Raw genomic sequence first — 19,458 nt, 5'->3', positions numbered from 1 at the left:
CCTGAGAGTAGATCTGTCCAGATATAACCTGGGCCCTGAGAGATCTGTCCAGATATAACCAGGGCCCTGAGAGTAGATCTGTCCAGATATAACCTGGGCCCTGATAGTACTGGTCTGTCCAGACATTAGTTACCATAGATAGCACTGGTCCTGAGGACATTAGTTACCATAGTGATAGCACTGGTCCTGAGGACATTAGTTACCATAGTGATAGTACTGGTTCTGAGGACATTAGTTACCATAGTGATAGTAACTGGTCCTGAGGACTGTAGATTACCTGGGCCCTAGTGATATACTGGTCCTGATGACTGTTAGTTACCATAGTGATAGCACTGGTCCTGAGGACAGTAGTTACCATAGTGATAGCACTGGTCCTGAGGACAGTAGTTACCATAGCGATAGCACTGGTCCTGAGGACATTAGTTACCATAGTGATACTACTGTTCTGAGATAGTGATATGGTCCTGAGGACATTAGTTACCATAGTGATAGTACTGGTCCTGAGGACATTAGTTACCATAGTGATAGCACTGGTCCCTGACTGTCCAGATATAACCTGGGCCCTGACTGTTACCAGATATAACACTGGTCCTGAGGACAGTAGTTACCAGAGTGATATAACACTGGTCCTGAGGACATTAGTTACCATAGTGATAGCACTGGTCCTGAGGACAGTAGTTACCATAGTGAAAGCACTGGTCCTGAGGACAGTAGTTACCATAGTGATAACACTGGTCCTGAGGACATTAGTTACCAGAGTGATAGTACTGGGCCCTGACAGGGCAGGCTCCAGTAGAGAAGTAGAGGGCATTAGACATGGCCATGGTAGCCATCACCCTCAGCAGCCTGGTTCACCAGAGGGTCCCGGGGCCACGGCCCGGTCCAGGGAGTCAGCCAGGGCCTTGTTTGACCTGGGACCTGGAGTCAAGGTTATGGGTTGAACTTCACTGCTATTTGTCATTTGATCTAGCCTGTACCCTTGAATGAGTTCTTCTTTTGGTGGACTGGTGTGCAGACATGGGATCAAACACATTTGTCAAATACTTGGGAGTTTTCACTTTTGGGAGTATTCCATTTGTTCCATTGCACTGTCCAGATATAAATCTGGGCCCTGACTGTCCAGATATACCTGGGCCCTGATGAGAGTGCAAGTCAATCATTTGACATATTTAATATGAGACATGACTGGAATGTTCCACGTCTCTGTTCAAAGATGATAATAATTCCATGCATATCGATGTATATCCACATCGATAGTTCCACGGCTTATAACATAGTTAATAGAAGTGTTATTAACACAGCTTATAACCTGTACCTGGTGTCTATGTATAGTTAAATGGCTGGTTAGTTAGTGACACCATAGTAACAGTCTACCTGGTGTCTATGTATAGTTACAGTGCGCTGCGAAAGTATTCGGCCCCCTTGAACTTTGCGACCTTTTGCCACATTTCAGGCTTCAAACATAAAGATATAAAACTGTATTTTTTTGTGAAGAATCAACAACAAGTGGGACACAATCATGAAGTGGAACGACATTTTTGGATATTTCAAACTTTTTTAACAAATCAAAAACTGAAAAATTGGGCGTGCAAAATTATTCAGCCCCTTTACTTTCAGTGCAGCAAACTCTCTCCAGAAGTTCAGTGAGGATCTCTGAATGATCCAATGTTGACCTAAATGACTAATGATGATAAATACAATCCACCTGTGTGTAATCAAGTCTCCGTATAAAGGCACCTGCACTGTGATAGTCTCAGAGGTCCGTTAAAAGCGCAGAGAGCATCATGAAGAACAAGGAACACACCAGGCAGGTCCGAGATACTGTTGTGAAGAAGTTTAAAGCCGGATTTGTATACAAAAAGATTTAAACATCCCAAGGAGCACTGTGCAAGCGATAATATTGAAATGGAAGGAGTATCAGACCACTGCAAATCTACCAAGACCTGGCCGTCCCTCTAAACTTTCAGCTCATACAAGGAGAAGACTGATCAGAGATGCAGCCAAGAGGCCCATGATCACTCTGGATGAACTGCAGAGATCTACAGCTGAGGTGGGAGACTCTGTCCATAGGACAACAATCAGTCATATATTGCACAAATCTGGCCTGAGGACATTAGTTACTTTATGGAAGAGTGGCAAGAAGAAAGCCATTTCTTAAAGATATCCATAAAAAGTATAGTTTAAAGTTTGCCACAAGCCACCTGGGAGACACACCAAACATGTGGAAGAAGGTGCTCTGGTCAGATGAAACCAAAATTGAACTTTTTGGCAACAATGCAAAACGTTATGTTTGGCGTAAAAGCAACACAGCCCATCACCCTGAACACACCATCCCCACTGTCAAACATGGTGGTGGCAGCATCATGGTTTGGGCCTGCTTTTCTTCAGCAGGGACAGGGAAGATGGTTAAAATTGATGGGAAGATGGATGGAGCCAAATACAGGACCATTCTGGAAGAAAACCTGATGGAGTCTGCAAAAGACCTGAGACTGGGACGGAGATTTGTCTTCCAACAAGACAATGATCCAAAACATAAAGCAAAATCTACAATGGAATGGTTCAAAAATAAACATATCCAGGTGTTAGAATGGCCAAGTCAAAGTCCAGAATTTTGCACGCCCAATTTTTCAGTTTTTGATTTGTTAAAGTTTGAAATATCCAATAAATGTCGTTCCACTTCATGATTGTGTCCCACTTGTTGTTGATTCTTCACAAAAAAATACAGTTTTATATCTTTATGTTTGAAGCCTGAAATGTGGCAAAAGGTCGCAAAGTTCAAGGGGGCCGAATACTTTCGCAAGGCACTGTAAATGGCTGGTTAGTTAGTGACACCATAGAAACAGTCTACCTGGTGTCTATGTATAGTTAAATGGCTGGTTAGTTAGTGACACCATAGTAACAGTCTACCTGGTATCTATGGTGAAGCCGCGTGCCCGGGCACTGTCCTGCAGCTGGTTGAAGAACTCCTGGCGTGGGGGCGGGTGGTGGCGCAGCAAGGCCTGCTGGGGGAAACTCTCCTGGATCTTACGGGCCACCCAGTGGTTGGCATAAATCATGCACTCTGCCACCTGGAAACACACCCATCTCCATCTTGTTAGCTAGGATGTGCATTGGCTAGCTCCTTGATAGGAATGACAAGCAGGATTCGTTGGCGAACATGCTATGGTTTCTACTTCTTCAAATAGTCAATTACAACAGTCAAACATTACAAAAACAAACATGACAACAGTCAAACATTACAACAGTCAAACATTACAACAACAAACATGACAACAGTCAAACATGACAACAACAAACATGACAACAGTCAAACATGACAACAACAAACATTACAACAGTCAAACATTACCACAGTCAAACATTACCACAGTCAAACATGACAACAACAAACATGACAACAGTCAAACATTACCACAGTCAAACATGACAACAACAAACATTACAACAGTCAAACATGACAACAACAAACATGACAACAGTCAAACATGACAACAGTCAAACATGACAACAGTCAAACATGACAACAGTCAAACATGACAACAGTCAAACATGACAACAACAAACATGACAACAACAAACATTACAACAGTCGCATTACAACAATCAAACATGACAACAGTCAAACATGACAACAACAAACATGACAACAACAAACATTACAACAGTCAAACATGACAACAACAAACATGACAACAGTCAAACATGACAACAATCAAACATGACAACAACAAACATTACAACAATCAAACATGACAACAACAAACATTACAACAACAAACATTACAACAGTCAAACATTACAACAATCAAACATGACAACAACAAACATGACAACAACAAACATGACAACAGTCAAACATGACAACAGTCAAACATGACAACAACAAACATGACAACAACAAACATGACAACAAACATGACAACAAAAACATGACAACAACAAACATGACAACAACAAACATGACAACAACAAACATGACAACAGTCAAACATGACAACAAACAAAAACATGACAACAACAAACATGACAACAACAAACATGACAACAACAAACATGACAACAACAAACATGACAACAACAAACATGACAACAACAAACATGACAACAACAAACATGACAACAACAAACATTACAACAACAAACATTACAACAACAAACATGACAACAACAAACATGACAACAACAAACATGACAACAACAAACATTACAACAACAAACATGACAACAACAAACATGACAACAGCAAACATGACAACAACAAACATGACAACAGTCAAACATGACAACAACAAACATGACAACAACAAACATGACAACAGTCAAACATTACAACAACAAACATTACAACAACAAACATGACAACAACAAACATTACAACAGTCAAACATGACAACAACAAACATTACAACAACAAACATGACAACAACAAACATGACAACAACAAACATGACAACAGTCAAACATGACAACAGTCAAACATGACAACAGTCAAACATTACAACAGTCAAACATTACAACAACAAACATGACAACAGTCAAACATGACAACAGTCAAACATGACAACAATCAAACATGACAACAGTCAAACATTACAACAGTCAAACATGACAACAGTCAAACATTACAACAACAAACATGACAACAGTCAAACATGACAACAGTCAAACATGACAACAGTCAAACATGACAACAACAAACATTACAACAGTCAAACATGACAACAACAAACATTACAACAACAAACATGACAACAACAAACATGACAACAACAAACATGACAACAGTCAAACATTACAACAGTCAAACATGACAACAACAAACATGACAACAACAAACATGACAACAATCAAACATGACAACAGTCAAACATTACCACAGTCAAACATGACAACAGTCAAACATGACAACAGTCAAACAATTGTATGTATGTTTTTTTTGTCGCACAAGAAAACAGTGAACAGAAATATGAATTGAAACGTCTGTTGCTACAATGTTTTGTTCCCCACCGTCTCATGGACCTCCAGTGGCTGTCTGGGCACCAGGGCTGTGATGTTCCTGTCCTCATCCAGCTGCGCCCTCACCTCTACCCCCTCCAGCTCCAACGCTCCTCCCTTGTCCCTCTGGGCACGCAGCTGTCTGGTGGACAGATGTATGGTGCATTTATGGAAGTGTTATCTAATCATTGTTAAAGAATGATTAACAGAAACCCTCTAGTACCCAACAGACCACGTGGGTGAGACAATGATTAACAGAAACCCTCTAGTACCCAACAGACCACGTGGGTGAGACAATGATTAACAGAAACCCTCTCTATTACCTATCTGACCACGTGGGTGAGACAGTGATTAACAGAAACCCTCTAGTACCTACATGGCCACGTGGGTGAGACAATGATTAACAGAAACCCTCTAGTACCCAACAGACCACGTGGGTGAGACAATGATTAACAGAAACCCTCTAGTACCCAACAGACCACGTGGGTGAGACAATGATTAACAGAAACCCTCTAGTACCCAACAGACCACGTGGGTGAGACAATGATTAACAGAAACCCTCTAGTACCAAACAGACCACGTGGGTGAGACAATGATTAACAGAAACCCTCTAGTACCTACCTGGCCACGTGGGTGAGGGTCTCCAGGGCCTGGGTGAGCTGGGCCAGCTTGGCATCCCTCTCCTCAGGTGGTAGCCGGGCTATAGAAGAAGAAGAAGAATATAACTTTATTGACAACACAATGAAGAATTTATTGACAACACAATGAAGAATTCACTTTGGCTTCACAATAAGATGAATTAAACCAGAACATAAAAACACATCTGTTCTATTCCCTCTATAGTGCACTACTTTAGACAGCCTGGAGAAGGGTAGTGCACTACTGGAGAAGGGTAGTGCACTACTTTAGACAGCCTGGAGAAGGGTAGTGCACTACTGGAGAAGGGTAGTGCACTACTTTAGACAGCCTGGAGAAGGGTAGTGCACTACTTTAGACAGCCTGGAGAAGGGTAGTGCACTACTTTAGACAGCCTGGAGAAGGGTAGTGCACTACTTTAGACAGCCTGGAGAAGGGTAGTGCACTACTGGAGAAGGGTAGTGCACTACTTTAGACAGCCTGGAGAAGGGTAGTGCACTACTTTAGGCAGCCTGGAGAAGGGTAGTGCACTACTGGAGAAGGGTAGTGCACTACTGGAGAAGGGTAGTGCACTACTTTAGACAGCCTGGAGAAGGGTAGTGCACTACTTTAGGCAGCCTGGAGAAGGGTAGTGCACTACTGGAGAAGGGTAGTGCACTACTTTAGACAGCCTGGAGAAGGGTAGTGCACTACTTTAGACAGCCTGGAGAAGGGTAGTGCACTACTTTAGACAGCCTGGAGAAGGGTAGTGCACTACTGGAGAAGGGTAGTGCACTACTAGACAGAGAAGGGTAGTGAACTACTTTAGACAGCCTGGAGAAGGGTAGTGCACTACTTTAGGCAGCCTGGAGAAGGGTAGTGCACTACTGGAGAAGGGTAGTGCACTACTGAGAGTGCACTAGGCCTGGAGAAGGGTAGTGCACTACTTTAGACAGCCTGGAGAAGGGTAGTGCACTACTTTAGGCAGCCTGGAGAAGGGTAGTGCACTACTGGAGAAAGGGTAGTGCACTACTTTAGAGCCTGGAGAAGGGTAGTGCACTACTTTAGACAGCCTGGAGAAGGGTAGTGCACTACTTTAGGCAGCCTGGAGAAGGGTAGTGCACTACTGGAGAAGGGTAGTGCACTACTTTAGTGCACTACTGGCCTGGAGAAGGGTAGTGCACTACTTTAGACAGCCTGGAGAAGGGTAGTGCACTACTTTAGACAGCCTGGAGAAGGGTAGTGCACTACTGGAGAAGGGTAGTGCACTACTGGAGAAGGGTAGTGCACTACTTTAGACAGCCTGGAGAAGGGTAGTGCACTACTTTAGGCAGCCTGGAGAAGGGTAGTGCACTACTTTAGACAGCCTGGAGAAGGGTAGTGCACTACTGGAGAAGGGTAGTGCACTACTTTAGACAGCCTGGAGAAGGGTAGTGCACTACTTTAGGCAGCCTGGAGAAGGGTAGTGCACTACTGGAGAAGGGTAGTGCACTACTTTAGGCAGCCTGGAGAAGGGTAGTGCACTACTTTAGACAGCCTGGAGAAGGGTAGTGCACTACTGGAGAAGGGTAGTGCACTACTTTAGACAGCCTGGAGAAGGGTAGTGCACTACTGGAGAAGGGTAGTGCACTACTGGAGAAGGGTAGTGCACTACTGGAGAAGGGTAGTGCACTACTTTAGACAGCCTGGAGAAGGGTAGTGCACTACTGGAGAAGGGTAGTGCACTACTTTAGACAGCCTGGAGAAGGGTAGTGCACTACTTTAGACAGCCTGGAGAAGGGTAGTGCACTACTGGAGAAGGGTAGTGCACTACTTTAGACAGCCTGGAGAAGGGTAGTGCACTACTTTAGACAGCCTGGAGAAGGGTAGTGCACTACTTTAGACAGCCTGGAGAAGGGTAGTGCACTACTTTAGACAGCCTGGAGAAGGGTAGTGCACTACTGGAGAAGGGTAGTGCACTACTTTAGGCAGCCTGGAGAAGGGTAGTGCACTACTGGAGAAGGGTAGTGCACTACTGGAGAAGGGTAGTGCACTACTTTAGACAGCCTGGAGAAGGGTAGTGCACTACTGGAGAAGGGTAGTGCACTACTTTAGACAGCCTGGAGAAGGGTAGTGCACTACTGGAGAAGGGTAGTGCACTACTGGAGAAGGGTAGTGCACTACTGGAGAAGGGTAGTGCACTACTTTAGGCAGCCTGGAGAAGGGTAGTGCACTACTGGAGAAGGGTAGTGCACTACTTTAGAAGGGTAGTGCACTACTGGAGAAGGGTAGTGCACTACTTTAGACAGCCTGGAGAAGGGTAGTGCACTACTGGAGAAGGGTAGTGCACTACTGGAGAAGGGTAGTACACTACTGGAGAAGGGTAGTGCACTACTGGAGAAGGGTAGTGCACTACTGGAGAAGGGTAGTGCACTACTGGAGAAGGGTAGTGCACTACTTTAGGCAGGGTAGTGCACTACTGGAGAAGGGTAGTGCACTACTTTAGGCTGGAGAAGGGTAGTGCACTACTGGAGGAGAAGGGTAGTGCACTACTTTACTTTGGCCTGGAGAAGGGTAGTGCACTACTGGAGAAGGGTAGTGCACTACTTTAGACAGCCTGGAGAAGGGTAGTGCACTACTTTAGACAGCCTGGAGAAGGGTAGTGCACTACTTTAGACAGCCTGGAGAAGGGTAGTGCACTACTTTAGACAGCCTGGAGAAGAGTAGTGCACTACTTTAGGCAGCCTGGAGAAGGGTAGTGCACTACTGGAGAAGGGTAGTGCACTACTAGAGAAGGGTAGTGCACTACTTTAGACAGCCTGGAGAAACAGTGCACTACTTTAGGAGCCTGGATTCAGCAGTATTACTGGAGAAGGGTAGTGCACTACTTTCCATTCAGCCTGGGAAGGGTAGTGCACTACTGGAGAAGGGTAGTACTACATGATGGTACAGCCTGGAGAAGGGTAGTGCACTCCATTCAGCAGTATTATAAAGGGTAGTGGGACCTCTGCTACTGGATTCAGGGTAGTGCACTACTGGAGAAGGGTTTTAGACAGCTCTGTTCCTCTCCATGGAGCAGTAGTATAACTGATGGGTAGTGCACTACTCCTCTCCATTCAGGAGTATTATAACTGACTGGAGACCTAGTTCTAGTGCACTCTCCATTCAGCAGTATGGAACATGGGTAGTGCACAGCAGTATTATAACATGATGGTACCTAGTTCTGGGACCTCTGTCTCCTCTCCATTCAGCAGTATTATAACATGATGGGACTGGGACCTCTGTCCTCTCCATTCAGCAGTATTATAACATGATGGGTACCTGCACTACTGGAGACCTCTGTCTCACTCTCCATTCAGCAGTATTATAACATGATGGGGACCTCTGTCTCCTCTCCATTCAGCAGTATTATGGATGATGGGACCTAGTCTGGGACCTCTGTCTCTCCATTCAGCAGTATTATAACAGATGGGACCTATTCAGCAGTATTATAACATGATGGTACCTAGTTCTGGGACCTCTGTCTCCTCTCCATTCAGCAGTATTATAACATGATGGGAAGGGGACCTCTGCCTCCTCTCCATTCAGCAGTATTATAACATGATGGGACCTACTGGAGACCTCTGTCTCCTCTCCATTCAGCAGTATTATAACATGATGGGACCTCTGTTCTGGGACCTCTGCACTCCTTTCAGCAGTATTATAAGATGGTACCTGCACTTCTGGGACCTCTGCCTCCTCTCCATTCAGCAGTATTATAACATGATGGGACCTAGTCTCATTCAGCAGTATTATAACATGATGGGACCTCTGTCTCCTCTCCATTCAGCAGTATTATAACATGATGGTACCTAGTTCTGGGACCTCTGTCTCCTCTCCATTCAGCAGTATTATAACATGATGGTACCTAGTTCTGGGACCTCTGTCTCCTCTCCATTCAGCAGTATTATAACATGATGGGACCTAGTTCTGGGACCTCTGTCTCCTCTCCATTCAGCAGTATTATAACATGATGGTACCTAGTTCTGGGACCTCTGTCTCCTCTCCATTCAGCAGTATTATAACATGATGGGACCTCTGTCTCCTCTCCATTCAGCAGTATTATAACATGATGGTACCTAGTTCTGGGACCTCTGCCTCCTCTCCGTTGAGCAGAGCCTGGGCCAGTTCATAGTAAAGCTGGTAGGAGGATTGGATTAGTGTACGACCGTACCAGACCTTGTTCACCGCCAGGGTCTGGGCATCCAGGTCCCACATGACGCTCATGGCATACCTGGAGACACGGACACGCACAGAGGGACACACACAGAGGGACACACGGACACGCACAGAGGGACACGCACAGAGGGACACACGGACACGCACAGAGGGACACGCACAGAGGGACACACGGACACGCACAGAGGGACACACACAGAGGGACACACAGAGGGACACACACAGAGGGACACACAGAGGGACAGAGGACACACACAGAGGGACACACACAGAGGAGGGACACACACAGAGGGACACACAGCACGCACAGAGGGACACGCACAGAGGGACACGCACAGAGGGACACACACAGAGGGACACACAGAGGGACACACACAGAGGACACGCACAGAGGGACACACGGACACGCACAGAGGGACACGGACAGAGGGACACGGACAGAGGGACACACAGAGGGACACGGACAGAGGGACACGGACAGAGGGACACACGGGGACACACACACACAGAGGGACACACGGACACGCACAGGGGGACACACGGACAGAGGGACACACGGACACGCACAGAGGGACACACGGACACACGGACACGCACAGAGGGACACAGAGGGAGGGACACACGGACACGGATAGAGGGACACGAACAGAGGGACACACGGACACGCACAGAGGGACACGAACAGAGGGACACGGACAGAGGGACACACGGACACGCACAGAGGGACACGGACAGAGGGACACACGGACACGCACAGAGGGACACACACAGAGGGACACGGACAGAGGGACACGGACAGAGGGACACGGACAGAGGGACACACAGAGGGACACACGGACAGAGGGACACACGGACACACACAGAGGGACACACGGACAGAGGGGACACGGACAGAGGGACACACGGACAGAGGGACACACGGACACACGGACAGAGGGACACACGGACACGCACAGGGGGACACACGGACAGAGGGACACACGGACACGAACAGAGGGACACACGGACAGAGGGACACACGGACACGCACAGAGGGACACACGGACACGCACAGAGGGACACACGGACACGCACAGGGGGACACACGGACAGAGGGACACACGGACACGCACAGAGGGACACACGGACACGCACAGGGGGGACACACGGACAGAGGGACACACGGACACACACAGAGGGACACACGGACACGCACAGGGGGACACACGGACAGAGGGACACACGGACACGCACAGAGGGACACACGGACAGAGGGACACACAGACACACAGGACACACGGACACGCACAGGGGGACACACAGAGGGACACACGGACACGCACAGAGGGACACAGAGGGAGGGACACACGGACACGGACAGAGGGACACAGAGGAACAGAGGGACACACGGACACGCACAGAGGGACACGAACAGAGGGACACACGGACAGACAGAGGGACACACGGACACGCACAGAGGGACACGGACACGAGGGACACACGGACACGCACAGAGGGACACGCACAGAGGGACACACGGACACGGATAGAGGGACACGAACAGAGGGACACACGGACAGAGGGACACGGACAGAGGGACACACAGAGGGACAGAGGGACACGGATAGAGGGACACGAACAGAGGGACACACGGACACGCACAGAGGGACACGGACAGAGGGACACACGGACACGCACAGAGGGACACACGGAGGGACACACGGAGGGACACACGGAGGGACACGGACAGAGGGACACGGACAGAGGGACACGGACAGAGGGACACACGGACAGAGGGACACACGGACAGAGGGACACACGGACAGAGGGACACACGGACAGAGGGACACACGGACACGCACAGAGGGACACACGGACACGCACAAAGGGACACACAGAGGGACACACGGACACGGATAGAGGGACACAGAGGGAGGGACACACGGACACGGATAGAGGGACACGAACAGAGGGACACACGGACACGCACAGAGGGACACGAACAGAGGGACACGGACAGAGGGACACACGGACACGCACAGAGGGACACGGACAGAGGGACACACGGATACGCACAGAGGGACACGGACAGAGGGACACACGGATACGCACAGAGGGACACACGGATACGCACAGAGGGACACGGACAGAGGGACACACAGAGGGACACACAGACAGCTGTTAATGAGGCACGGACATACAGCCTCAGACTACTGGATAGTTCCAACCAACGTTATGAGAGTGACCTAAGACTAAAGGAATCATCCTGATGAACTTCACTGAGGTTTACAGAGCAGAGGTCAGAGGTCAGTGTGTTGTGGTGTCAGTAAGTGTTGTTCCTTCACCTGTCCACTCCTCCCAGCAGAGGTCAGAGGTCGGTGTGTTGTGGTGTCAGTAAGTGTTGTTCCTTCACCTGTCCACTCCTCCCAGCAGAGAGCAGAGGTCAGAGGTCAGTGTGTTGTGGTGTCAGTAAGTGTTGTTCCTTCACCTGTCCACCCCTCCCAGCAGAGGTCAGAGGTCAGTGTGATGTAGAGTTGATCTCTCACCTGTCCACCCCTCCCAGCAGAGAGCAGAGGTCAGCACTGAGGACAGCAGGCAGCATGTCATACCTGCGGTCGGCCAGGTAGTACGTGGTGGCCCTGAGAACATGACAGAAGAGTTTACTGGAGATAACACAGTCACCAGCAGGGGGCGACTGACCCCACAACATCAGACCGTACTGACTGTCAGACTGGGGGAGGGGGAACGTGTCAGAACTGGGTATTCCAGGGTCACTTTAAGGGAGGAGATATCCAACAGTGGGTTAACTGCCCCTGAGGGCAGGGTAGCCTAGTGGTTAGAGCATTGGACTAGTAACCGGAAGGTTGCAAGTTCAAACCCCCGAGCTGACAAGGTACAAATCAAGGTACAAATCTGCCGTTCTGCCACTGAACAAGGCAGTTAACCCCACTGTTCCTAGACCAGTTAACCCACTGTTCCTAGACCAGTTAACCCACTGTTCCTAGACCAGTTAACCCACTGTTCCTAGACCAGTTAACCCACTGTTCCTAGACCAGTTAACCCACTGTTCCTAGACCAGTTAACCCACTGTTCCTAGACCAGTTAACCCACTGTTCCTAGACCAGTTAACCCACTGTTCCTAGACCAGTTAACCCACTGTTCCACTGACCAGTTAACCCACTGTTCCACTGTTCCTAGACCAGTTAACCCACTGTTCCTAGACCAGTTAACCCACTGTTCCACTGTTCCTAGACCAGTTAACCCACTGTTCCACTGTTCCTAGACCAGTTAACCCACTGTTCCTAGACCAGTTAACCCACTGTTCCTAGACCAGTTAACCCACTGTTCCACTGTTCCTAGACCAGTTAACCCACTGTTCCACTGTTCCTAACCAGTGTTCCACTGTTCCTAGACCAGTTAACCCACTGTTCCACTGTTCCTAGACCAGTTAACCCACTGTTCCTAGACCAGTTAACCCACTGTTCCACTGTTCCTAGACCAGTTAACCCACTGTTCCCTGTTCCTAGACCAGTTAACCCAAAATATTTTCCTAAGCCAGAGACCAGTTAACCCACTGTTCCACTGTTCCTAGACCAGTTAACCCACTTCCACCACTTTCCTAGACCAATAAAATAATGTTCCACTGTTCCTGTGTGACCAGTTAACCCAGAAGAGTTTTGAGGCAATAAAATCTTTTCAGTCTGGTAAAACACCAGGGTTCCTAGACCAGTTAAACACTGGGCTTGACTGTTCCTAGACCAGGGCTTGATGGTAAAAAAGAGGAAGCAAAATATTTTAAAACACCAGGGCTTGATGGTAAAACATTTCCACTTGATGGTAAAACACCAGGGCTTGATGGTAAAACACCAGGGCTTGATGGTAAAACACCAGGGCTTGATGGTAAAACACAGGGGAACATTTTGATGGCAATAAAATCAGGGCTTGATGGTAAAACACCAGGGCTTGATGGTAAAACACCAGGGCTTGATGGTAAAACATCAGGGCTTGATGGTAATACACCAGGGCTTGATGGTAAAACACCAGGGCTTGATGGTAAAACACATCAGGGCTTGATGGTAAAACACCAGGGCTTACTGGTAAAACATCAGGGCTTGATGGTAATACACCAGGGCTTGATGGTAAAACACCAGGGCTTGATGGTAAAACACCAGGGCTTGATGGTAAAACCAGGGCTTGATGGTAAAACACCAGGGCTTGATGGTAAAACACCAGGGCTTGATGGTAAAACACCAGGGCTTGATGGTAAAACACCAGGGCTTGATGGTAAAACACCAAGGCTTGATGGTAAAACACCAGGGCGTGATGGTAAAACACCAGGGCGTGATGGTAAAACACCAGGGCGTGATGGTAAAGCACCAGGGCTTGATGGTAAAACACCAGGGCTTGATGGTAAAACACCAGGGCTTGATGGTAAAACACCAGGGCTTGATGGTATACCAGTAGAAGTATATCAGACCTTTTCTTGACGTACTCAACAATCCATTATTAGCACGTTTTAATTAGTCTTATACAAACGGTAGACTTTCAGGTACTCAACAAGAAGGTCTGATTTCATTACTACTAAAACAGGACCCAGGTGGTAAGTATAAAGATCCAGTCTATTTAAAAAAAACTGGAGGCCTCTAACACTTCAATGTTGTGATGCGAGAAGCCTGGTAAAATGTATAGCACATTGAATAAAAAAGGTTTGACCAAATATTGTTCATCCTGATCAGACAGGTTTTTTACATGGACGATATATTAAAGATAATGTACAACAATTTCTTGAAAGAATTGAACATTATGAAACATCGAAGATACCAGGTCTGGTCTTCATAGCAGATTTTGAAAAGGCGTTTGATAAAGTACAACGAGAATGAATGGATTACTTAAATTTTTGGTGAATCTCTTATCCAATGGGTTAAAGTTATGTATAGCAACCCCAGATGTAACATAGTAAATAATAGTGACTTGTCAGAAAATATAGAGCTTTTAAAGAGGAGTAAAACAAGGCTGTCCGTTGTCTCCATATCTATTTATTATGGCCATTGAAATAATAGCTATTGAAATTGGATCCAACAACAACATCAAGGAGTTAGAAATCTAGGGGATACCAATGACTAGTTTTTTTTCTTAAGTCCGCAATCTGGATCCCTGTACAGTCTCAATCTGGATCCCTGTACAGTCTCAATCTGGATCCCTGTACAGTCTCAATCTGGATCCCTGTACAGTCTCAATCTGGATCCCTGTACAGTCTTGTTGAATATCTTGATCCCTTTTCTAGCCTCTCTGGATTACAACCTAATTATGACAAGCGTACCATATTACGTATTGGATCGTTAGAAAACACAGTGTTTACACTACCTTGTAGTTTACCAATAAAATGGACGGATGGTGAAGTAGACATACTTGGTATTCACATCTCAAAAAAATATTAATGAACTTACCACAATTAATTTCAATAGAAAGTTAGCAAAAATAGATAAGATTCTGCAACCATGGAGAGGTAAATAGTTGTCTATTTCTGGTAAAATCACATTGATGAACTCTTTGGTCCGATCCCAGTTTACTGACTAATGGCACTGCCATTGATGAACTCTTTGGTCCGATCCCAGTTTACTGACTAATGGCACTGCCATTGATGAACTCTTTGGTCCGATCCCAGTTTACTGACTAATGGCACTGCCATTGATGAACTCTTTGGTCGGATCCCAGTTTACTGACTAATGGCGCTGCCATTGATGAACTCTTTGGTCCGATCCCAGTTGACTACTGACTAATGGCACTGATTGATGACTGACTCTTTGATGAACTCTTTGGTCGGATCCCAGTTTACTGACTAATGGCACTGCCATTGATGAACTCTTTGGTCGGATCCCAGTTTACTGACTAATGGCACTGCCATTGATGAACTCTTTGGTCGGATCCCAGTTTACTGACTAATGGCACTGCCATTGATGAACTCTTTGGTCGGATCCCAGTTTACTGACTAATGGCGCTGCCATTGATGAACTCTTTGGTCCGATCCCAGTTTACTGACTAATGGCACTGCCATTGATGAACTCTTTGGTCCGATCCCAGTTTACTGACTAATGGCACTGCCATTGATGAACTCTTTGGTCGGATCCCAGTTTACTGACTAATGGCGCTGCCTCCTCCAGATGACTCATTTTTTAAATCATATGAGCAAAAAAATATTTCATTTTATTTGGAAGGCTAAGCCAGACAAAATTAAACGTGCCTATTTATACAATGAATATGAGTTTGGGGGGCTAAAATGATTCAATATTAAAGCTTTCAACCGCTCACTAAAAGCTTTATTCATACATAAATTAAACTTAAACCCAAATTGGTTCTTCAGTAGATTATTAAGAAAAGCTCTTTTTGCCTTTATGCAGAATACAACTTCTCATTTCCGACTAATTATTTTTACCTTTATTTAGCTAGGCAAGTCAGTTAAAAACACATTCTTATTTTCTATGATGGCCTAAGAACAGTGGGTTAACTGTCTGTTCAGGGGCAGAACAGCTTGGGGGTTTGAACTTGCAACCTTCCGGTTACTAGTCCAACACTCTAACCACTAGGCTACCCTGCCGCCCAGGAACATTTTGAGGCAATAAAATCTTTCCAGTCTGGAAAAACACCAGGGCTTGATGGTATGCCAGTAGAAGTTTATCAGACCTTTTTTGATGTACTCAAAGATCCATTAATTGCATGTTTTTTGGAAAGGAAATGTTGTTTAAAGTATCGCCCTTTCTTAAACAAGCCGTACAAAGATGGGTACAATTTCAGTTTTATCCTCCAGGAAATATAGAACAAATATTACAACAAATAGTATGGTTAAACTGAAATATATTGATGAATCAAAAAACATCTTTATGGATAAAACATTTTTAAAATTATGATTAATAAATTATTAATGATATTATGAATAGAAATGTAGGAGTTATGTCACATACAGTTATCGAAAATATATGGGAATATCTGCTCAATCCAAACGTACAACCAAACTGATTACAGCACTACCACAAAAATGGAGGAGGCAAGTGGAAAAGGGAGAAGGCAGGGAACTAGTTTGTCTGTCATATAGTAAAGATACTAATTGGTTGAAAGGAACTCTATGGTGATAGGTGGGATGGGCTGAGAGGGTGGTCTATGATGATAGGTGGGATGGGCTGAGAGGGTGGTCTATGGTGATAGGTTGGGATGGGCTGAGAGGGTGGTCTATGGTGATAGGTGGGATGGGCTGAGAGGGTGGTCTATGATGATAGGTGGGATGGGTTGAGAGGGTGGTCTATGGTGATAGGTGGGATGGGTTGAGAGGGTGGTCTATGGTGATAGGTGGGATGGGCTGAGAGGGTGGTCTATGATGATAGGTGGGATGGGTTGAGAGGGTGGTCTATGGTGATAGGTTGGGATGGGCTGAGAGGGTGGTCTATGGTGATAGGTGGGATGGGCTGAGAGGGTGGTCTATGGTGATAGGTGGGATGGGTTGAGAGGGTGGTCTATGGTGATAGGTTGGGATGGGCTGAGAGGGTGGTCTATGGTGATAGGTTGGGATGGGTTGAGAGGGTGGTCTATGGTGATAGGTGGGATGGGTTGAGAGGGTGGTCTATGGTGATAGGTTGGGATGGGCTGAGAGGGTGGTCTATGGTGATAGGTTGGGATGGGCTGAGAGGGTGGTCTATGGTGATAGGTTGGGATGGGTTGAGGGTGGTCTATGGTGATAGGTTGGGATGGGTTGAGGGTGGTCTATGGTGATAGGTTGGGATGGGTTGAGAGGGTGGTCTATGGTGATAGGTTGGGATGGGCTGAGAGGGTGGTCTATGGTGATAGGTTGGGATGGGCTGAGAGGGTGGTCTATGGTGATAGGTTGGGATGGGTTGAGAGGGTGGTCTATGGTGATAGGTTGGGATGGGCTGAGAGGGTGGTCTATGGTGATAGGTGGGATGGGTTGAGAGGGTGGTCTATGGTGATAGGTGGGATGGGTTGAGAGGGTGGTCTATGGTGATAGGTTGGGATGGGCTGAGAGGGTGGTCTATGGTGATAGGTGGGATGGGTTGAGAGGGTGGTCTATGATGATAGGTGGGATGGGTTGAGAGGGTGGTCTATGGTGATAGGTTGGGATGGGCTGAGAGGGTGGTCTATGGTGATAGGTTGGGATGGGCTGAGAGGGTGGTCTATGGTGATAGGTGGGATGGGTTGAGAGGGTGGTCTATGGTGATAGGTGGGATGGGCTGAGAGGGTGGTCTATGGTGATAGGTGGGATGGGCTGAGAGGGTGGTCTATGGTGATAGGTTGGGATGGGCTGAGAGGGTGGTCTATGGTGATAGGTGGGATGGGCTGAGAGGGTGGTCTATGGTGATAGGTTGGGATGGGTTGAGAGGGTGGTCTATGGTGATAGGTGGGATGGGTTGAGAGGGTGGTCTATGGTGATAGGTTGGGATGGGCTGAGAGGGTGGTCTATGGTGATAGGTTGGGATGGGCTGAGAGGGTGGTCTATGGTGATAGGTGGGATGGGTTGAGAGGGTGGTCTATGGTGATAGGTTGGGATGGGTTGAGGGTGGTCATGGTGATAGGTGGGATGGGCTGAGAGGGTGGTCTATGGTGATAGGTTGGGATGGGCTGAGAGGGTGGTCTATGGTGATAGGTGGGATGGGTTGAGAGGGTGGTCTATGGTGATAGGTTGGGATGGGCTGAGAGGGTGGTCTATGGTGATAGGTGGGATGGGTTGAGAGGGTGGTCTATGGTGATAGGTGGGATGGGCTGAGAGGGTGGTCTATGGTGATAGGTTGGGATGGGCTGAGAGGGTGGTCTATGGTGATAGGTGGGATGGGTTGAGAGGGTGGTCTATGGTGATAGGTGGGATGGGTTGAGAGGGTGGTCTATGGTGATAGGTGGGATGGGTTGAGAGGGTGGTCTATGGTGATAGGTGGGATGGGTTGAGAGGGTGGTCTATGGTGATAGGTGGGATGGGTTGAGAGGGTGGTCTATGGTGATAGGTTGGGATGGGTTGAGAGGGTGGTCTATGGTGATAGGTTGGGATGGGTTGAGAGGGTGGTCTATGGTGATAGGTGGGATGGGTTGAGAGGGTGGTCTATGGTGATAGGTTGGGATGGGTTGAGAGGGTGGTCTATGGTGATAGGTTGGGATGGGCTGAGAGGGTGGACTATGGTGATAGGTTGGGATGGGCTGAGAGGGTGGTCTATGGTGATAGGTGGGATGGGCTGAGAGGGTGGACTATGGTGATAGGGTGGGATGGGCTGAGAGGGTGGACTATGGTGATAGGTGGGATGGGCTGAGAGGGTGGACTATGGTGATAGGTGGGATGGGCTGAGAGGGTGGACTATGGTGATAGGTGGGATGGGCTGAGAGGGTGGACTATGGTGATAGGTGGGATGGGCTGAGAGGGTGGACTATGGTGATAGGTGGGATGGGCTGAGAGGGTGGACTATGGTGATAGGGTGGGATGGGCTGAGAGGGTGGTCTATGGTGATAGGTTGGGATGGGCTGAGAGGGTGGTCTATGGTGATAGGTGGGATGGGTTGAGAGGGTGGTCTATGGTGATAGGTTGGGATGGGTTGAGAGGGTGGTCTATGGTGATAGGTGGGATGGGTTGAGAGGGTGGTCTATGGTGATAGGTGGGATGGGTTGAGAGGGTGGTCTATGGTG

General features: G+C 47.3%; 1 protein-coding gene and 1 long non-coding RNA gene across 2 annotated transcripts in view; both read right to left on the bottom strand.

Moving 5' to 3' along the window:
• The window catches only part of dis3l (DIS3 like exosome 3'-5' exoribonuclease), a 71,256-nt gene that overhangs the window by 13,792 nt on the left and 38,006 nt on the right, over window positions 1-19,458 (bottom strand). The window contains 9 exon segments of the mRNA XM_042315780.1: window positions 482-500; window positions 777-848; window positions 850-871; window positions 873-911; window positions 2,908-3,068; window positions 5,008-5,137; window positions 5,617-5,695; window positions 9,708-9,862; window positions 12,333-12,425. Coding sequence (XP_042171714.1) covers window positions 482-500; window positions 777-848; window positions 850-871; window positions 873-911; window positions 2,908-3,068; window positions 5,008-5,137; window positions 5,617-5,695; window positions 9,708-9,862; window positions 12,333-12,425 — 770 coding nt within the window.
• On the bottom strand, window positions 9,210-9,584 carry LOC121845061. Its single transcript, XR_006082324.1, has 3 exons — window positions 9,566-9,584; window positions 9,398-9,440; window positions 9,210-9,253 (listed from the first exon to the last, which is right to left on the bottom strand). It is a non-coding gene; the product is annotated as an uncharacterized LOC121845061 (long non-coding RNA).

This window comes from Oncorhynchus tshawytscha, unplaced genomic scaffold (genome assembly GCF_018296145.1).
Source record: "Oncorhynchus tshawytscha isolate Ot180627B unplaced genomic scaffold, Otsh_v2.0 Un_contig_1847_pilon_pilon, whole genome shotgun sequence".
NCBI classification, from domain to species: domain Eukaryota; kingdom Metazoa; phylum Chordata; class Actinopteri; order Salmoniformes; family Salmonidae; genus Oncorhynchus; species Oncorhynchus tshawytscha.
The sequence above is the reverse complement of the archived record's forward strand: the minus strand, read 5'-3'. Positions and strand labels throughout refer to the sequence as shown.